Below are 17,612 nucleotides of genomic sequence, written 5' to 3' on the forward strand. Positions count from 1 at the left end.
ACCCTAATCAGGTTATGCACTCAATGTATATGGGTCCAGTAAATTTCACAAATGTTTGGTAAATTAAAATACTGCCAGTAAAATGTCCGGCGTCACATTTTCCTAACTGAAACCCTGCCTCAACCTCACATTAATTGTATCCCACAGATGAGTACAGATTATAGAAGGAAAGGCAGTCATCCAGCAAAATGTCATACTCACAGTGTAGGCTGTTGAGGTCCAGGGACTGTCCTGAGTGGCTGGGCTGGGACACCCCCGTGGCAGTGAACTGAGCCGCCCACGGTGGGTTCTTCTGTCCCCCAAACTGGGCCATGAGTTACGGCTCGAGCTTAAGTGTATTGCCGGAACTGATTTAGGCTTATATCCTGTCAAAACAACAACCCGGAAATGGGCCTATTTGTATAAGGATTCTTCATTTGACATTTACCTTGCTTTCATTGAACACAAACACTGGCATCTAACAACAAAAACAAACAATACAGGAGGAGATTGTTACAGATTTACTTACAGCTAATACAATACCTAGCTAGCTAAATCATATCAGCTAACTTTAGCTTGGATAATATATCGTTAAGTTACCACTTTGGCTAAAACGACAACAACATTAGGCCTCCTGACAGCTGCCTCTACTAGGCGGGATAGTGAGACTAGCAACAACAGAATTAATGGGCAGGGTAGCCAAATTTTCACTGCTGGAAAATGTTGCTTAGTTGGCCAGCTAGCTATCCCTTGATCATGACTCTCAGTTTTATTACATTACACATAAGAGTCATTGGACGAAGGTGTCTTCTGTATGGGACTTTTTGTTAATAATAGAAAGCCTTAGAATTAGAACAATTTGAATTAATGAATGTGGCATACTATTTATAGCTAGCCTCTTCAACTCTGATGCCCCCTGGTGGCATTTTCTAAACTACGCATAATATTGTATACTATCCTCAAAGTACATTTTGGTTTCAGAACTAAGTCCGACAAACACAAGCTTAGTACTGTTAGAAAGGTGGGAAACAATGTGTTTACTACAGAGCCTGAGATACAACAGATTCCCAGTTCCCAGTTCGTCCACTAGACAGCAGTAGATCACATGTCTCTTGGCCATTTCAAAATCAAATCAAATCAAATTGTATTTGTCACATACACATGGTTAGCAATGTTAATGCGAGGGTAGCGAAATGCTTGTGCTTCTAGTTCCGACCATGCAGTAAAACCAGTTGATTCACTGTGCCAAAAAGGCTGAATGGATTTTCAAGCCTGACATGAAAATGACCCTAGCAATCAGGCCTTTCAAGTTATCGAGGTGAGAAAACGTATTTTCATCATTCACGTTTCCTATTGTAAACAAGTGAGAAATCAACGGTGCATGTGGAGGATGCATACAAGGTAATGTGGATGGAGAAGAAAATGCATTGCTTTACAATGACAATCAGTGTGTATCCTTTCCTACTAAATGTTTGCACTATTAGTGACTTGACCTACATTGCACACTATGAATATGGCCATTGCGCATGATTTATGGCCTTTATGGGGGGGGGGGTCTTACAAAAGACAAGAGCTGTAGCTGTCAAATGATTTGTACTTTCTATTTTCTGAACAAATATTTGTTTGGGGGTACCTGTACAGGGCCCAAAACAACCAAGTTTAACAGGCAATCTAGCTAATGCACATGCTAGACAATTACAGATATCTACCTGGTTAGCCTTTAACTATAAATAGCCATAGGCTAACTAACAACATTTGCTGGGTTAGCTTGCTAACGGAGATAAATAACTAGATAGCTACCTAGCTTGCTATTTAGATAGCTAGCTATGATGATGACTCGTGGGTTTTGTTATCAAAGCAAAGACGACTAGTAACGTAGCTAACGTTAGCTATAACGAGGCCTAAACAAGGCAACACACGACGCAGTTCTATAAGAGACTGATGGACAGCAAGGCTGATTGACATTCCAATTTTGCGACAATAATTGCGTTCTGCAGTAAGGAAAGCATCCAAAATGTTTATTACATTAACAGATAGAGGAAAAAATATTGTCCTCACGCCTTTACCTCTGTCCTCTGTTCATTCGCCGGCGGAGATGGATCAAAAACTGTCGCCGCGCATGCGTAGATCAGGGGGCGCGCACGCGTGCTACATACTTTTCTTTGACGACAAAATAACAAGGTCGGTCAGGCAATCTGTGTAATCTTCAGAAAGTATTCATATGCCTTGATTTATTCCATATTTTGCTGTGTTACGGCCTGAATTCAAAATGGATTAAAAAATAATAATTATAATTTTCGACCATCTACACAAATACCCCATAATGACCAACTGAAAACGTTTTTAGAAATGTTTGCAAATTTATTGAAAATTAAATACAGAAATATCTCATTTACATAAGCATTCACACCCCCGAGCCAACAAATGTCAGTCACATTTGGCAGCGATTACAGCCGTGACTCTTTCTGGGTATGTCTAACATCTTTGCACATCTCGATTGTACAATATTTCCACATTCTTAAAAAAAATATGAATAATCTGTCAAATTGGTTGTTGATTATTGTTAGACAGCCATTTTCAAGTCTTGCCATAGATTTTCAAGCCGATGTAAGTCCAAACGGTAACTAGGAATGTTCAATGTTGTCTTGGTAAGCAACTCCAGTGTATATTTGGCCTTGTGTTTAAGTTTTTTTTTTCCTGATGAAAGATTAATTTGTCTCTGTGTCTGTTGAATAGCAGATTGAACTAGGTTTTCCTCTAGGATTTTGCCTGTGCTTTAGCTCTATTCTGTTTATTTTTATCCTAAAAAACACCCTAGTCCTCGCCAATGACAAACATACCCATAACATGATGCAGCCACCACCATGCTTGAAAATACACTGAACAAAAAAAAAAGTATTTCAGTAATTTCAAATAAATTCATTAGACCCTAATTTATGGATTTCACATTACTGGGAATACAGATATGCATCTGTTGATTACATATAACAATTTTTTTAAGTAGGGGCGTGGATCAGAAAACCAGTCAGTATCTGGTGTGTTCACCATTTGCCTCATGCAGCGTGACATCTCCTTTGCATAAAGTTGATCAGACTGTTGATTATGGCCTGTAGAATGTTGTCCCACTGCTCTTCAATGGCTGTGCAAAGTTACTGGATATTGGCGGTAACTGGAACACGCTGTCGTACATGTCGATCCAGAGCATCCCAAACATGCTCAATAGGTGACATGTCTGGTGAGTATGCAGGCCATGGAAGAACTGGCACATTTTCAGCTTCTGGGAATTGTGTACAGATCCTTGCGACAAGGGGCCGTGCACTATCATGCTGAAACATGAGGTGATGGTGGCGGATGAATGGTACAACAATGGGCCTCAGGATCTCGTTACGGTGTCTCTGTGCATTCAAATTGAAATTGATAAAAAAAAGCAATTGTGTTCATTGTCCCTAGCTTATGCCTGCCCATACCATAACCCCACCTCCACCATAAGGCACTCTGTTCACAACGCTGACATAAGCAAACTGCTCACCCACACAAAGCCATACCTGCCATCTGCCCAGTACAGTTGAAACCGGGACTCATCCGTGAAGAGCACACTTCTCCCCCGTGCCAGTGGCCATCGAAGGTGAGCATTAGTCCACTGAAGTCGGTTATGACGCCGACCTGCAGTCAGGTAATGACCCCGGTGAGAAAGACGAGCACGCAGCTGAGCTTCCCTGAGACGGTTTCTGACAGTTTGTGCAGCTATCCGCGAGGCTGGTCTCAGACGATCCCGCAGGTGAAGAAGCCAGGTGTGGAGGTCCTGGGCTGGCGTGGTTACACGTGGTCGGCATTTGTGATGCTGGTTGGACGTACTGCCAAATTCTCTAAAACGACATTGGAGGCGGCTTATGGTTGATAAATTAACATTACATTCTCTGGCCACAGCGCTGGTGGACATCCCTGCAGTCAGCATGCCCTTTCTGCAGTCAGCATGCCAATTGCACGCTCCCTCAAAAACTGTGGCATTGTGTTATGTGACAAAACTGAACATTTTAGTGGCCTTCGGAGGCCGAGCAGTTGCCATACCAGGCGGTGATGCAATCAGTCAGGATGCTCTCGATGGGGCAGCTGTAGAACATTTTGAGAATCTGAGGACCCATGCCAAATCTTTTCAGTCTTCTGAGGGGGAATAGGTGTTGTCGTGCCCTCTTCACGACTGTCTTGGTGTGTTTGGACCATGATAGTTTGTTGGTGATGTGGACACCAAGGCACTTGCCAAGACATTTCACAACCAGTCAGGGAGCAGGGAGTTTAAAGAGAATTCTCTGCTCATGGAAAGTAAGTAAAGCACAGCTATATTTATCTCAATTCACATTATTACCTTGAATACCAGAAACATCTAACAAATGGCATGCACCACCTACTATTGAGTCAATAAAGCTCTGCATCTATCTGAACTACAGTACTTAGTGAGTATCTACTCCATCAGTTTCACCAGCTCTGGCTGGGTGAGGTATTTGTAAAGACACCCAGCGATGGCTGCAGGCAGCTCCTCTTGATACCTGGCCGGAGACAAGTCTCAGACTCAATTTCCCATGTTAACTTACATCAATCAAAAGCATGGTGAATAGTGCTCCACTCATTGCTGTACAGGGTTAATGGTGGGCTGAAACTACCTCAGACCTGGGGAGACAGCACACACAAGGGAATGTTATTACCAAAAACTTCTGACAGGGTGCCTTTTCCCCTGACACACACTGCGGACGTTTGAGTTTGAGTTTGAGTTTATTTTATTTTTACAGGGACAGTGCACATTAATCAACGTTTCAGTAAAAGTGCCGGTTTTAGCCAGCCGGCTAATTTTCAACCGCAGTCCCTGGGCAGGTTATTAAAAACAATTACAATATAGACAATAGCAGCATGGAATAAGACGTAGCATACAGACAGAGCAACATAGAACAAAAAGCAGCAAGACAAAATTCATAAAAGCAACAAAGTGTTTCCACACCTCACAAGTTACAGACAACAGACATGGAAAGCGGCAACACACAGCTAGGGACCATGTTCACAAATCTGATTGACCTTTAGCCATGTCTTCAAGCATTTTGTGAAAGTGTGATATGTGGTGCAGTTATGTGTGTCTGATGGCAGTGTATTCCAGACATGGGAAGCTCTCACAGAGAAAGCGGATTTACTAAAGGTGCTTTTCCTTAGGGGAACTATACAGTCACCTCTCATGGCAGACCTTGTAGATCTGCTGCCATATGTTTGGGTTTTCTGTTTAACAAAAATACTGAGTGGAGGGGGAGCCAAGCCATTTAGGATCTTGAATACAAGACATGCGTCGGTGTATTGCACAAGATTTTCCCAACTCAGGAGCTCATGCTTTCTGAGGATGTGACAGTGATGATGGCTATTGGGCTTCCTATCAAGCACTTTGAGAGCCTGTTTGTAGACAGACTGAATAGGTCTTACTGTTGTACAGCAAGCTTGGGCCCAACTAGTCAAGCAGTATGTTAAGTGAGGGAGTATCATAGATTTGAAGTACAGTTTTGCTACCTCTGTAGTCAAACAATTTCGTATAAATCGGAAATTAGCTAGGTTGAATTTGGTTATTTGAATTACCTTTTTCACATGCTTTTTAAAAGAGAGGTTGGAATCAAGTATGATGCCAAGGTACTTAAAATCAGATACCACCTGGAGCTTCTCCCCTGACACATAGACATCTGGCTCAGTAGCATCTGTTGCCCTCTTTGTGAAGAACATGCAAACAGTTTTTTTCACATTGAGATGCAAACACGAGTCACTGAGCCACTTTGTAACCTGGACCATTACAGTAGTGAGTTCTTGTGCAGCTTGTTGTTTGCTCTTTGCATGCACATATATCACTGTATCATCTGCATACATTTGAACTTCAGACCCAGTACAGACAGAAGGCAGATCATTAATGTACAGGCTGAACAGGAGGGGCCCCAGTATTGACCCTTGGGGCACACCCACATCATAGCTAAGAGTGGGCGACAGCTCATTGCTCACTCTGACACACTGAGTTCTGCCTTCAAGGTATGATTTCATCCATCTCAAGGCATCGGGGGAAAAGTTGAACTTGGACAATTTTGTGATGAGAATCTCATGGTTAACAGTATCAAAAGCCTTCCTTAGGTCCAGAAACACAGCCCCAACAACGCCCCCTTTGTCCATCTTGGACTTCACATTTTCCAGAAGAAAGCAGTTGGCCGTTTCTGTGGAGTGTTTCGCTCTGAAGCCAAACTGCATGGAATGTAATGTGAAGGGGCTGTTGTTGAGGTGGGCAATCAGTTGTTCTGCTACACACTTTTCAACAGCCTTTGACACCACAGGTAGTATACTAATGGGCCTGTAGTTACTCACGTCAGCAGGGTCGCCTGATTTAAAGATGGCCGTTATTATGGCGGACGTAATGGAGGAAATTGAGAAAGTTGGTGAAGCAACAGCAGTGCTGGAATGCGAACAATATGGGTGTCAGTTCTGATTATATGGAGCGGGAGGATGAGGGTCAAGGACCGGAATGGTCGGTAGTGGAAAGACATGGGAAGAAGAGAGATCATGATACAGAAAGCAGTGAAGCATCTAATAAAGAAAGCATAAGGAGGGCCAAGGTAGGAAGCAAGAGTAGTGATGTTGGAGTGGAAAGTGGTGATAGGGTGTGAGGCCCTGTGTTCGCATCAAACACTATCTGACTAACTAATGCAGTAGAGAAAGAGGTAGGTGAAGTAAAATTAGTTTGGTTCATTGGAAATGGTAGATTGTTCATATTTTGTGGTAGCCAGGCTCAGCAAGAGAAGATTCTGAAAATGGAAAAGCTTAATGGGAAGAAGATTAAAGAAGATTAAAAATGTCCCTGGTGCTTATACTAGATTGAGGGGAGTCATCACTGGGGCCTGAATATCTATAGATGATATTTAAGAACATGTGAAGGGAGGCAGAGTGATTGAGGACAAAAGGTTGATCAGTAGGAAAGAAGGTCAAAGAAGTGAAAGCCTATCAGTGCTGCTGAGGTTTGACAAGGTTATGCCAGGGAAAGTACACATAGGATTCCCTAGTTTCAATGTCAGAGAATTTGTCCCATCCCCATTGCGGTGTTTAAAATGCCTAAGAATGGGACATGTAGCTGTTCAATGTAAAGGAAGGAAAGATGTGCCAACTGTGGGGGGGAACATGATTACGGTGAATGTGGGAGCAATGTGAAGGTTAAGTGTTGTAATTGTGTGGGGGAACATAGTGCAGCATTTGGTGGATGCCAGGTTCAGAGAGAGGCTCAGAGATATAGAATCAGTCATGCTGTATCGTATGCAGAAGCTGTAAAACAGATTGGTGGAATTTCCATGGCTGCTCCTGTACTAAGTGGACCTAATTTCGGGACTGGGTTATTCCTAGTAAGCGGTGTCTTTTCTTTTACCCCTTTTTTCTCCCCTGTGTGTGGCCAATTGTGCGCCGCCTCATGGGTCTCCCGGTCACGGCCGTCTGTGACACAGCCCGGGATCGAACCTGGGTCTGTAGTGACGCCTCAAGCACTGTGATGCAGTGCCTTAGACCGCTGCACCACTCAGGAGGCCTAGCGGTGCCTTTTCTGTCCCCAGAAAATAGAAGTTCTTATTTAGTGTAAAATGTGGATTCCAAAAGGCTTTAAATATAATCTCAGGTGTCCTTTACCTTAAACACCAAATATGGATCTTGAAAGGGAATTTTATGCATTTTAAACACTTTTTGTCAGTGGATGTAAGCATTTTTGCTTTGTCCCAAGGTGTTATCAACTTCCACAAGAAATATAAGTCTTAAAATAATAACATGTTTAACATTTTTCTTCATTATTTTATAGTCCTAGTTAAAGTATCTTTCATCAATATTTTTTTTCTTCATGATTATTGTATTTATTATTATTTTATTTAAGATTTTCTGTGTGTCCCTGATACCACTTTCCACCCTGTTAGTTTGTTGTAATTCTCTATTTAAGAAATCAACCCCTTCCTACAATATTCAGGAAGTGTCATTTCTTATGGGTAAAAAAAATAGGTGTGAAGCTAAATAAATAAACACTCAGTTTATCTATTTGTCCATGTTTCATGTTGTTATTGTTGTTGTATGTCCCACTCATAAATTTCCACCGTTAGGCTAAATTACAGAGAAAAAAAATTATACGATAGCTCAATCTTGCTCACTCACAGAGCTATGGCTAATAACATTTCCATCCTGTTAGGTTCCACCTTGTTAGGATTATGCACCTAACAAATTGGAAAATGCACCCCAATGTTTACGTGCCTGAGCTTGATCAATATGTTTTTCTGGAAGTCAAACATGTCCTTTTTCTGAGCGAATACATTTTATTTTATTTTATATATATATGTGTGGCAGGGAGAGGTGAGGGGAGTGGTAATTGAAGTGAGATACCTTGCAGCCCGCTGGCTCCACCCCCGAGCCTTATATGGACTTCCTGCCCCAACGAGGTGAGCCTGTGTATCATTAAGCCAGGGAATGCTTGGGGATAAAAGAGGATGCGGCAGAGAATGGAGAGGGAAGCGAGTGTTATGAAGCGAGGGAAATGTCTGTGTGGTTACCCCCACTGTGTACCGAACCGGTTTGGCTGAGGACCTGAGTTTTATGATTACCCCTGGAACGGACAATGAGAATGGATTGTGGACTGTGAAATGGTTGGTGAATTCCCCCTTTCCCCAGTGTGCAAAACTCCCTAATAAACACCCCATTTGGATTCTAGTTGTGCTCCTTGTGTGTGTTTGGTTATTGAACTTGGTGACATGGAAACCCCACACCCTTGAACCTGCTACAATATACAAACATTTTTCCAAAAGTTTTGAGGTCTAAATGGCACCGCATTGTAGGAATAACCCGGCTGGTGTTTCTGCTGGTCCTGGCATGGTTTGGATGCCTGTTCAGAAATCTTGCGCTCATGAATGTGCACTGTCAAAGGACACTTTGATAATGAAGTTGACTTCATAGCTTTTATTGGTAAGGTTATCAATACGACTCAGGTTGTGGAAAGCAGAAATGCCAGGTTGAAGGTTTTTGTGGAGACGGCAAAAGAGATATTGGGGGTATGAGATGTTAATGTTGAAATGGTTGTTAACATGCTGAACAATCCTAAGGGTGGAGTGTTCAGCATGATATAGATCAGGGGGGTTGGGGAGTTTTTTGGGGGGAGGGGAAGGGTGTGATAGAAGTTAATAGGAATTTATTTTGATTTTATTTTCATGGTAATACTGAATTGGTCAGATCATGATTGATCGTATATATTCCAGCACAAACGATTGTTTGCGGACCGCCATGATATTGGAGAAAAATTAGGAATTAATTCCTTTTAGAGCATGTACTTCCATTTTGTAATGGAATGTTTTATGTCTCCAAACTTGCGTTCCAACTCGGTGAAAACGTTTGCGTTGACATGATCCACTTCATCTTCCACCTACAGAAACAAAAAGAACAGCTATAACTGACAGACATAAAAGCTTAATGCTGTTCCCCTCCTCGCTCACTTTATCCATTTATCCTCATTCTGCCTCTCTATGGGTTTCTCCCTCCTTCTCACTCTCCTCTCCTCCTCCTCCCTGTCCCTCCCTCCTCTCTGCCTCTCACCTGTTCCACGTCATCCACCTCCGGGATGTAGAACTGCAGCATGTTCTGGATGCCATTCTTCAGGGTGACAGTGGAGCTGGGGCAGCCGGTGCACGAGCCAACCAGCTTCAGCTTTACCGTGCCATTCTCAAAGCCCTTAAAGATTATATCACCGCCATCCTCCATCCCTGTGGGCCTGTGTGAAACGGGAGGGTTTATTAGTTGAGTTTATTTGTCACTGAACAACATAACAGGTAATATTACAATTGTTATTAAAAACTAGGAGGAAGAGAAGAATGGAGGGGAGGTTTAAGAGGGGGGAGGGGATGGGAGAATTTGTACCGAGCTGTCCTTGAAGATAACATCACTATAGTCTATTTCATATCAACATAATTTCTATAATTTGTTTGTGGAACAACTTCAGTGCCCAAACAATCTGCCTGAGGGTGGTCTACAGAGATAGGTGGAATGGGCTGAGAGTAGCTGAGGGGTGGGATTAAAAGCGCATGATCTGTAATGATTATGACCGAAAACACTACATACATTCAGGTCCGAAATTATTGGCAGCCTTGATAAAGATGAGCAAGAAAGATTATAAAATAAATAATTATAATTGTCTCGCTGGAAGATCCACTTCTGGTCATGTTTCAGGCTCCTGGCAGAGGCAACAAGGTTTTTGTTTAAAATGTCCTGGTCCTGGGTAAAGTTCATGATGCGGTTGACTTTAAAGGTTGACAGCGAAATTACGTTGCCACGAGCAGCACTGCAGATATTGAGATGAGCAAGATGCAAGACTTCGCTCTCACAGTCACACACAGTATATGCGCATGTGCACAGATTCACTTCACGCTGTTCACAGCATGACCCACTATGCTGTTTACGTTCTTCATCTATGTTATAGTCGCTGAATCTACCTTTAACAAGGGCCCCAGGACCAGTGGAAGCAAAATAGCCCCATAACATTAAAGATCCACCACCATATTTTAGGTTAGGTATGTTTTTTTCTTCTGCATATGCATCTTTCTTTCAACACCAAATCCACTACTGGTGTGCATGGCCAAATAGCTCTATTTTCATGTCATCTGACCAAAGCACCAGTTCCAATCCAAGTGCCAATGTCGTTTAGCAAACTCCAGGCATTTACATTGGTTGGATGACATGAAAATAAAGCTCTTTGGCTACGCACACCAGTCGTGGGTTTTGCGTCGGAAGAAAGATGTATATGGTGGTGGATCTTTGATGTTATGGGGTTATTTTCTTCCAATAGTCCTGATCCTAAATAATATATATATATTTTTTTTTATCCCCAATTTCGTGACTACGATCTTGTCTCATAGCTGCAACTCCCCAACAGGCTCGGGAGAGGTGAAGGTCGAGTCATGCGTCCTCAGAAACATGACCCGCCAAACCACGCTTCTTAACACCAGCCCGCTTAACCCAGAAGCCAGCTGCACCAATGTGTCGGAGGAAACACCAAGTGGCGCAGCGGTCTAAGGCACTGCATCTCAGTGCGAGAGGCGTCACTACAGACCCTGTTTCGATCCTGGGGTGTATCAGAACCGTCCATGATCGGGAGTACCATAGGGCGGCGCACAATTGGCCCAGCATCGTCCGGGTTAGGGGAGGGTTTGGCTGGGGTAGCCCGTCATTGTAAATAAGAGTTTGTTCTTAACTGACTTGCTTAGTTAAATAAAGGTTAAATAAAAAATAAACTGACGCTGGGCCTATGGGACTCCCAGTCGCAAACCCTGAGGCCCTTAAGGTCAACGGCATCATGAACTTTACCCAGTACCAGGGCATTTTAGCCAAAAACCTGGTTGCCTCTACCATAGGCTGAAACTTGGCCTAAAGTGGATCTTCCAGCAAAATAATAACCCCAAGCACATCAAAATCCACAAAAATGTTTAATTGACCACAACATCAACATTTTGCAATGGCCAGCCTAGTGAAAACCTGTGGTTTGAATTGAAGAGAGCAGTCCATAAGCGCAGATGAATGATATCAAGGATCTTGAAAGATTCTGTATGAAGGAATAGTCCAAGATCCCTCCCAATGGGTTCTCCACAGCTCAGTGCCATCATCCTTGAAAGGTGTTGAAAACAAGGGTGTCAATAATTCAGTGGTGGGCCGTCAGGGCCTGCAAGGCCTTCTCTGCTGGCCTAAACATCATCAGAATATAATTTTTTTTTAAATATATTTTCCCACAAATATGTATTAAATTATTCCCCAGAGTAAGAGTTATACTCTTCATTTCATAGCTTTCCTCTTGGTTGCACTGCTTCCAGCCCCAGGTTGAGATTTGGACTGCTGGTCTTTATGTTAGATCTTTTATCCAATCATATTCAGCCATCATGTGTTGCCAGGGGTCTAAAATCTGCCCTCAGGCCTTCAGAATCAACAGTGCAGGCGCTTGTAGCTTATAGTGAATGGAAATAAAAATTTAGTGTCAACCAATCAGCTTTAGAGTTGGCTATTGTACGCCTGCTGGCTGGCTCCAGTGTTACACAGGAGCCAGCTAGCAGGCGTAGTGCGTGCACGTCTTTTGATTGGATTACCAATATTGAGAGGCAGGTCCTATGGGCATGTCTATGCAGATCTAGGAAACTGAATTTGATAAACGAATTAATTCACGTACTACTAAGCTGTTTTTTCAACCCACAATGGCGGAAGGAGGAGAAGATATCGATTTGGTCGAGGATATAATTATAACGCCATTCTCAAGACAAACTTTTCAAGAAAAGTTAGACATTGTAAGGAGAGGTCGCCCGACGCTACAAAGCCTGTCACAGGCGGGAAATGGGTTCGTTCGCTCGCCACTTTCAAAGTTTCAATTACGAGCGCTGTCAATGGCTCACAGGCTCCTACAAGCAATGGTGCTTTTGAAAACTTTTGGGGACACCGGAGTGGATCTACAGCTCAAAGAACAAGCGCGCAGGGCAACGGAGCTGCACAATGAAAAGGTGAAGGGAAATATTGAAAAGACTCATTGATTGTGTCATGTTTTTGGGTAAACACTGTTTACCCAAAAACGTCAATTTGTCAATTTCAAGGTGACGCAACGCCTGGTTATACTGCGTTTCTGTCTAAATGTATAGTGTCTAGAGCCATGGCATCATAATGATGGTATTAAGAGGTGGATTAATTCGGGTGGGACTGTGTAGTACCTCACTGAAGGCCCAGGCCCCAGGCCCACGGCACGCCACTGCAATAATTTTGGCCCCTATCTTTTTGAGAAAAACAATTATTATTGTTTTCTCTTTCTCTGAGCAGTTGTATCAGTACAAAATATCCAATTTTTTTGCATACAACATAGCTCAATATTTTAATTATTTATTTTATAGTCATTTTTGCATCTTTATCAACGGTGTCAATCATTTCAGACCCCACTGTACATCATACTAATAGTATATGGGGATTTTACCTTATCCGTGTATCTAGAAGCTCGTTAATCATTGAAACAATTTCATCATCTTCAAAGTGACCTAAGACAGGAACAGCATGTTGAAAAGTCTTAAATTCATAATACAAAAAAACAAACATTTTCATTAGATGTATGCAATTTATCAAGATGACAATACAGTACAGATTGACCCTCAACACCCATATGAAGAAGAGTTTTGTTCCTGTCATACTCACTGCTCTCATGGTGGGTCACCTCCGTGGTCATGGGGTCTCCACTTAGTGATGGCATCCATGACATGGTGCTTGATGTCTGTCCACTCCACATCGTCATCTGCCTGACAAAGGCAACACAAAACATGCAAAGGCCTGTTAGTAAATGAACATGGCCCGATACCCCACCCTTCTCCCGAATTCTGCACTTGCACACTTTCTTGCATGGATTTAGCAATGGTGAAAACTCACTCTTGCCAATGCTTATACCAATCCTATGTTTTCAAATCAATGACAAGGATTGTGCAAGTGCACAATTTGGGAGAATGTCAAAAATGTTGACATGGCCCATGAATTGAATCAGAAAATGTCAGTTAAATTGTATTTGTGACATGATCCATTCAGTCATCATGGTCTAATTGCACACAATATCCCAGAGTAAATGGATAGGGTTGGTAAATGAGGGTTTAAACTTTAACGTGTATTTATTGGGTACCTTGGTAACTGTGATGAAGTCAAGGCCATAGAACGCACTTTTCACTCCTTCCATTTCAAACAGGTTCCTGTGAAAACCAAGGGGGGTCACCAAACAGTGGAGAAGCACATTGCACGTTGCAATAGATTTTTACTTGAGGCATGCACAGAACTGTAACTTAGGCTAATCAGTACAGTAAACCTCTAAGAAATATGTTCCTAGAGCACAAATGATCATCTTCGGTTCGAGTTCTCCTACAGCAGTTCATGTACAAACGTCACTGGTTCTCCCACACTCTGAAAAGCAAACAAGCTGATGTTTAGAGAACAATTTGTGATTCACGTTGGAAAACCTCAGTTTATTCACACTGTCTGGTTTGTCATGGTTACTGCTCATTGTTCACATTTCCAATATGGGGAAAAGATGCACTGAGTACAACCCAGGGAATAACACATTAAAGCAATTCCGCTTGTTTCCAACATGATCCCCAATGGAATAAACAAAATATAGACAAAACCAGAAAACGACAGTAATCCCTACAGAAAAAAAAAAAACGGTATTACACAGCATAGAATAAATATATTTAAAATAAGAGATAGTCAACCTATCCTATTCCCATAATTTGTTCTCCCAGACTCTCAATACATTATACATCAATAAATCTATATTGCTATCAATACAACTGTAACCGCAATCCTTTGAGCATATAGCTACAGGTAACTGCCAAAATAAAGGAAACACCAACATAAAGTGTCTTAATAGGGAGTTGGGCCACCACAGGCCTTGGCATAGATTCTACAAGTGTCTGGAACTCTATTGGAGGCATGTGACACCATTCTTCCACGACAAATTCCCTCATTTGGTGTTTTGTTGATGGTGGTGGTAGAAAACGCTTTCTCAGGCGCCGCTCCAGAATCTCCCATAACTGTTCAATCTGGTTGAGATCTGGTGACAGAGACACACACACACACCCTTTAATCCCACTATGCTCCATTGAGACCCTTCTTTCAAAGGCACTGAGATCTCTTCTTCTAGCCATGGTAGCCAAAATGATGGGCAACTGGTCATTGTTATACATGACCCTAAGCATGATGGGATGTTAATTTCTTAATTAACTCGGGAACCAGGGTGCGATGACACAGAAGCATAAAAATGGCACTAAGTACATACCTACGTCTCCTGAGTACAAACCTTTGTTCAATCATTTTCTTCTCCTGAATACAAACCAAGTAAAATGACCTATAAATCTACTTGTGCTCTTGAGAACATCGGTCAGCAGTAGTGAGTGCTCTGAAGTCGAGCCAGACCAGGATGAAGTACCTGCAGCTACAGGTGTGGTAGACACTTCCAGTGGTTGCCATGGGTGGATTCCTGCATTTTGGCCAAACCGTACATTGTTTCAGGCACGGTAAAGGACAAACTGGGAGCGGTTACATCTTTGAAAGTTTAGAGAAGTGGAATTGTTGAGATTTTTTCTGCATCCTCTGCCCAGAGGCAGCAGGCGCTGTGCGTCTCGCATCTCGTGGCTCAACCTGTGTCGTGCTCAAAGGGGTGACTGGTGGGTAGTGTTGAGCGTAGAGGTGGATCAAATGAAAAATAATATTCCTGGTGTTTGTGACACCCACCTTTTGGTAAGATGTAGACCCAGTGGCAATGCAACTGAGAATACCCTGTCTGTCTTGTTGAACTTTAACAGAGAGTTTCTACCTGATAAGGTCAGGTTAGGTTATATTTGCTATTCTGTGAGGGCCTATGTTCCAAACACGCTACGGTGCTTTAGGTGTCACGGATTCAGACATGTTGCAGCAGTGTGTAGAAAGGAGATCCCACAATGTGAGAAATGTGCAGAAGGGCATAGTCAATGGGAGTGTAAAGTTGGGTTAGAAAAAGCACCGTGTGTCAACTGTGGGGGCGCCCATGCAGTTGGAGATTCGAAGTGCCCTGTGAGAGAGAGACCGGTTGAGTGGGGCAGAAAGTTTCCTATGAGGCAGTGAAGAGACTAGAGGACAGCCCAAAGGTGAGTGATTCAACTGGGAGTTCCCCAGTGAGTAGGCCTGAAGAAAAACCCAGAGAGGATGAGTTTTTCAGTAAGGTTGGATTTCTTGCGTTTTATAGCAATGATGATCAATTGCACTGCACTGATGGACTGCAAATCACAGAACATAGATGTGTTAGTCGCATCGGCAGAAAAATATTTGGGTGAGAGATTGTAGTGCAGAAGATCTACAGGGAGTTTTGAGAAAAGGGGTTAGATGGTGGTGCAATTTAAGAGTTTCCCCTTCCACTTTTTTTGGGGACCAAAATGTGCAATCTGCACTCCGACCTGCGAAAGGCAGAAATATGCAACACAGCGTCCAGTCTGCCAGAAATTCACATGAAGAACTCCGGAACCACACCTGTGTGGAAGTACTTGCTTTCAATATACTTTGCATTCAAAATGTACGCAAGTGTTTCCTTTATTTTGGCAGTTACCTGTAGTTCCACTTGTAGGCCTACAGAAAACGTGACAACTGTAGCCTTTGAATGTGGTTCTTATAGTTAGTAAATGTGATCAGAAAGGACGGTTTCTCACCTGCGAACTGTGTGGGTCCCGTCAGAGACAGAAGTTTTCTGAAGTTCTGGCCAATGTGTATTGTGTGTGGAACTAGTTTCTCGTTTTAATTGTAAACCTATAACACAGTTATGTCATGGTCGGACATTCATTCAACAGAGTGGGTTTATCCTTACAAACCGACTCTGTTGGATGAATGTCCGATGGTCTTGAAACATTAACTTGAGACTGTCAAAAAGCAAAGAAACGACAAAAGCAGCTAAAGTTAGCTACCTATGGTTGTGCAGTGACACTGACTAGGCTAGGTAATGCCTCAATGACCAGATTGCAGAACAAAACGGAATGGTTTTTAGATAGCTAGCTAGCTAACGTCGTTAGCTACTTCACTCAATCAAGTTGCTGATGACGGGTTTAACGTTAGCTAGATAACGTTAACTGAAGAAGACCCAGGCAAACAGAGTTCTTGTTATACTTCTTGGCCCATCGTTATTGTTGACTGAACTTTATCCTTAATACATTTAGAGAAATTTCAGCTGCGCAACATGAAGATGGGATTAGGCTAGGACCTGGTTTGACATCGATGATGTGGCAGTTAGGGTTTAGCTACTGTAACGTCCTAAAGATATTGGCAACCAATCGAGCTGAAATCACAGCAAGACGTTCATTAAGTTGGTATACCCAAGTAGAACTCTTAATTTAATAGAAAATGTTGAAACTGAAACCTAAAATGTAATGTATTTCATGACCGAATCAACGGTAGAAAACTCAATTTTACGCGGGCCGCCATGGTTTTATTTGTTTTGAAAATGAGGACTCCAGACAGCTGGCTTGACATATCCTGTTTAAAATGGATTCCAATTGCTCTACTGTTTATTAATCGTACGTTTGCTAAGTAAATATTCTTAGTCATTACAATAAATAAACATACATTCAACCTATATAGCTAGCTAGATACATTTATAGAAAGTACGAATATTGGCATCTGAACAGCCAGCTACTATTGAGATGAATTAACTGTTGGTTCTGCAGACTATGCAATGATAAACATAAATCAGAATTCTTGCATGGAATGTATTGGGATTTTGTTGCTGCTACTAAAGCAAAATATAGATATTTAATGTAAATGATCACTGAAGTGGGAATATGTGTGATAGGCTACATAAATAATAATCTCTAAATTTGGTATGCATTTTGTCAAATTTGCCACTATAGTTTCCGGAATTTGTAACAAGATGTTAAACACAGGAATGACAAGACATGCATTCAAGGCAGAACTTCGAAAGCCCATTTACTACAAAGCTGCAGTTCTCTCTCCCCCCTCCCTCTCTACTCCACTTTCACGAGTTGTGTTGGCCAATTATTTCAAATCAATCTCATCATTTACCATATCATAAAGTTTGATTTCTG

General features: G+C 42.2%; 1 protein-coding gene and 1 pseudogene across 2 annotated transcripts in view; both read right to left on the reverse strand.

Annotated features, from left to right (window-relative positions):
- Positions 1-2,092, reverse strand: part of LOC120046713 (cell division cycle and apoptosis regulator protein 1-like) — a 37,398-nt gene extending 35,306 nt beyond the window's left edge. For both annotated transcript variants that reach the window (XM_038992155.1, XM_038992154.1), the window contains exons 1-2: positions 2,046-2,092; positions 202-365 (exon numbers count right to left, since the gene is read on the reverse strand). In XM_038992155.1, the coding sequence (XP_038848083.1) occupies positions 202-313 (112 nt within the window). In that variant the 5' untranslated portion in view covers positions 314-365; positions 2,046-2,092. The remainder of the gene's footprint in view (positions 1-201; positions 366-2,045) is intronic.
- A 6,851-nt stretch (positions 2,093-8,943) lies between these two features.
- On the reverse strand, positions 8,944-16,992 carry LOC120045954 (annotated as a pseudogene).
- Positions 16,993-17,612: the final 620 nt, after the last annotated feature.

This window comes from Salvelinus namaycush, chromosome 4 (assembly GCF_016432855.1).
Source record: "Salvelinus namaycush isolate Seneca chromosome 4, SaNama_1.0, whole genome shotgun sequence".
Classification (NCBI taxonomy): Eukaryota; Metazoa; Chordata; class Actinopteri; order Salmoniformes; family Salmonidae; genus Salvelinus; species Salvelinus namaycush.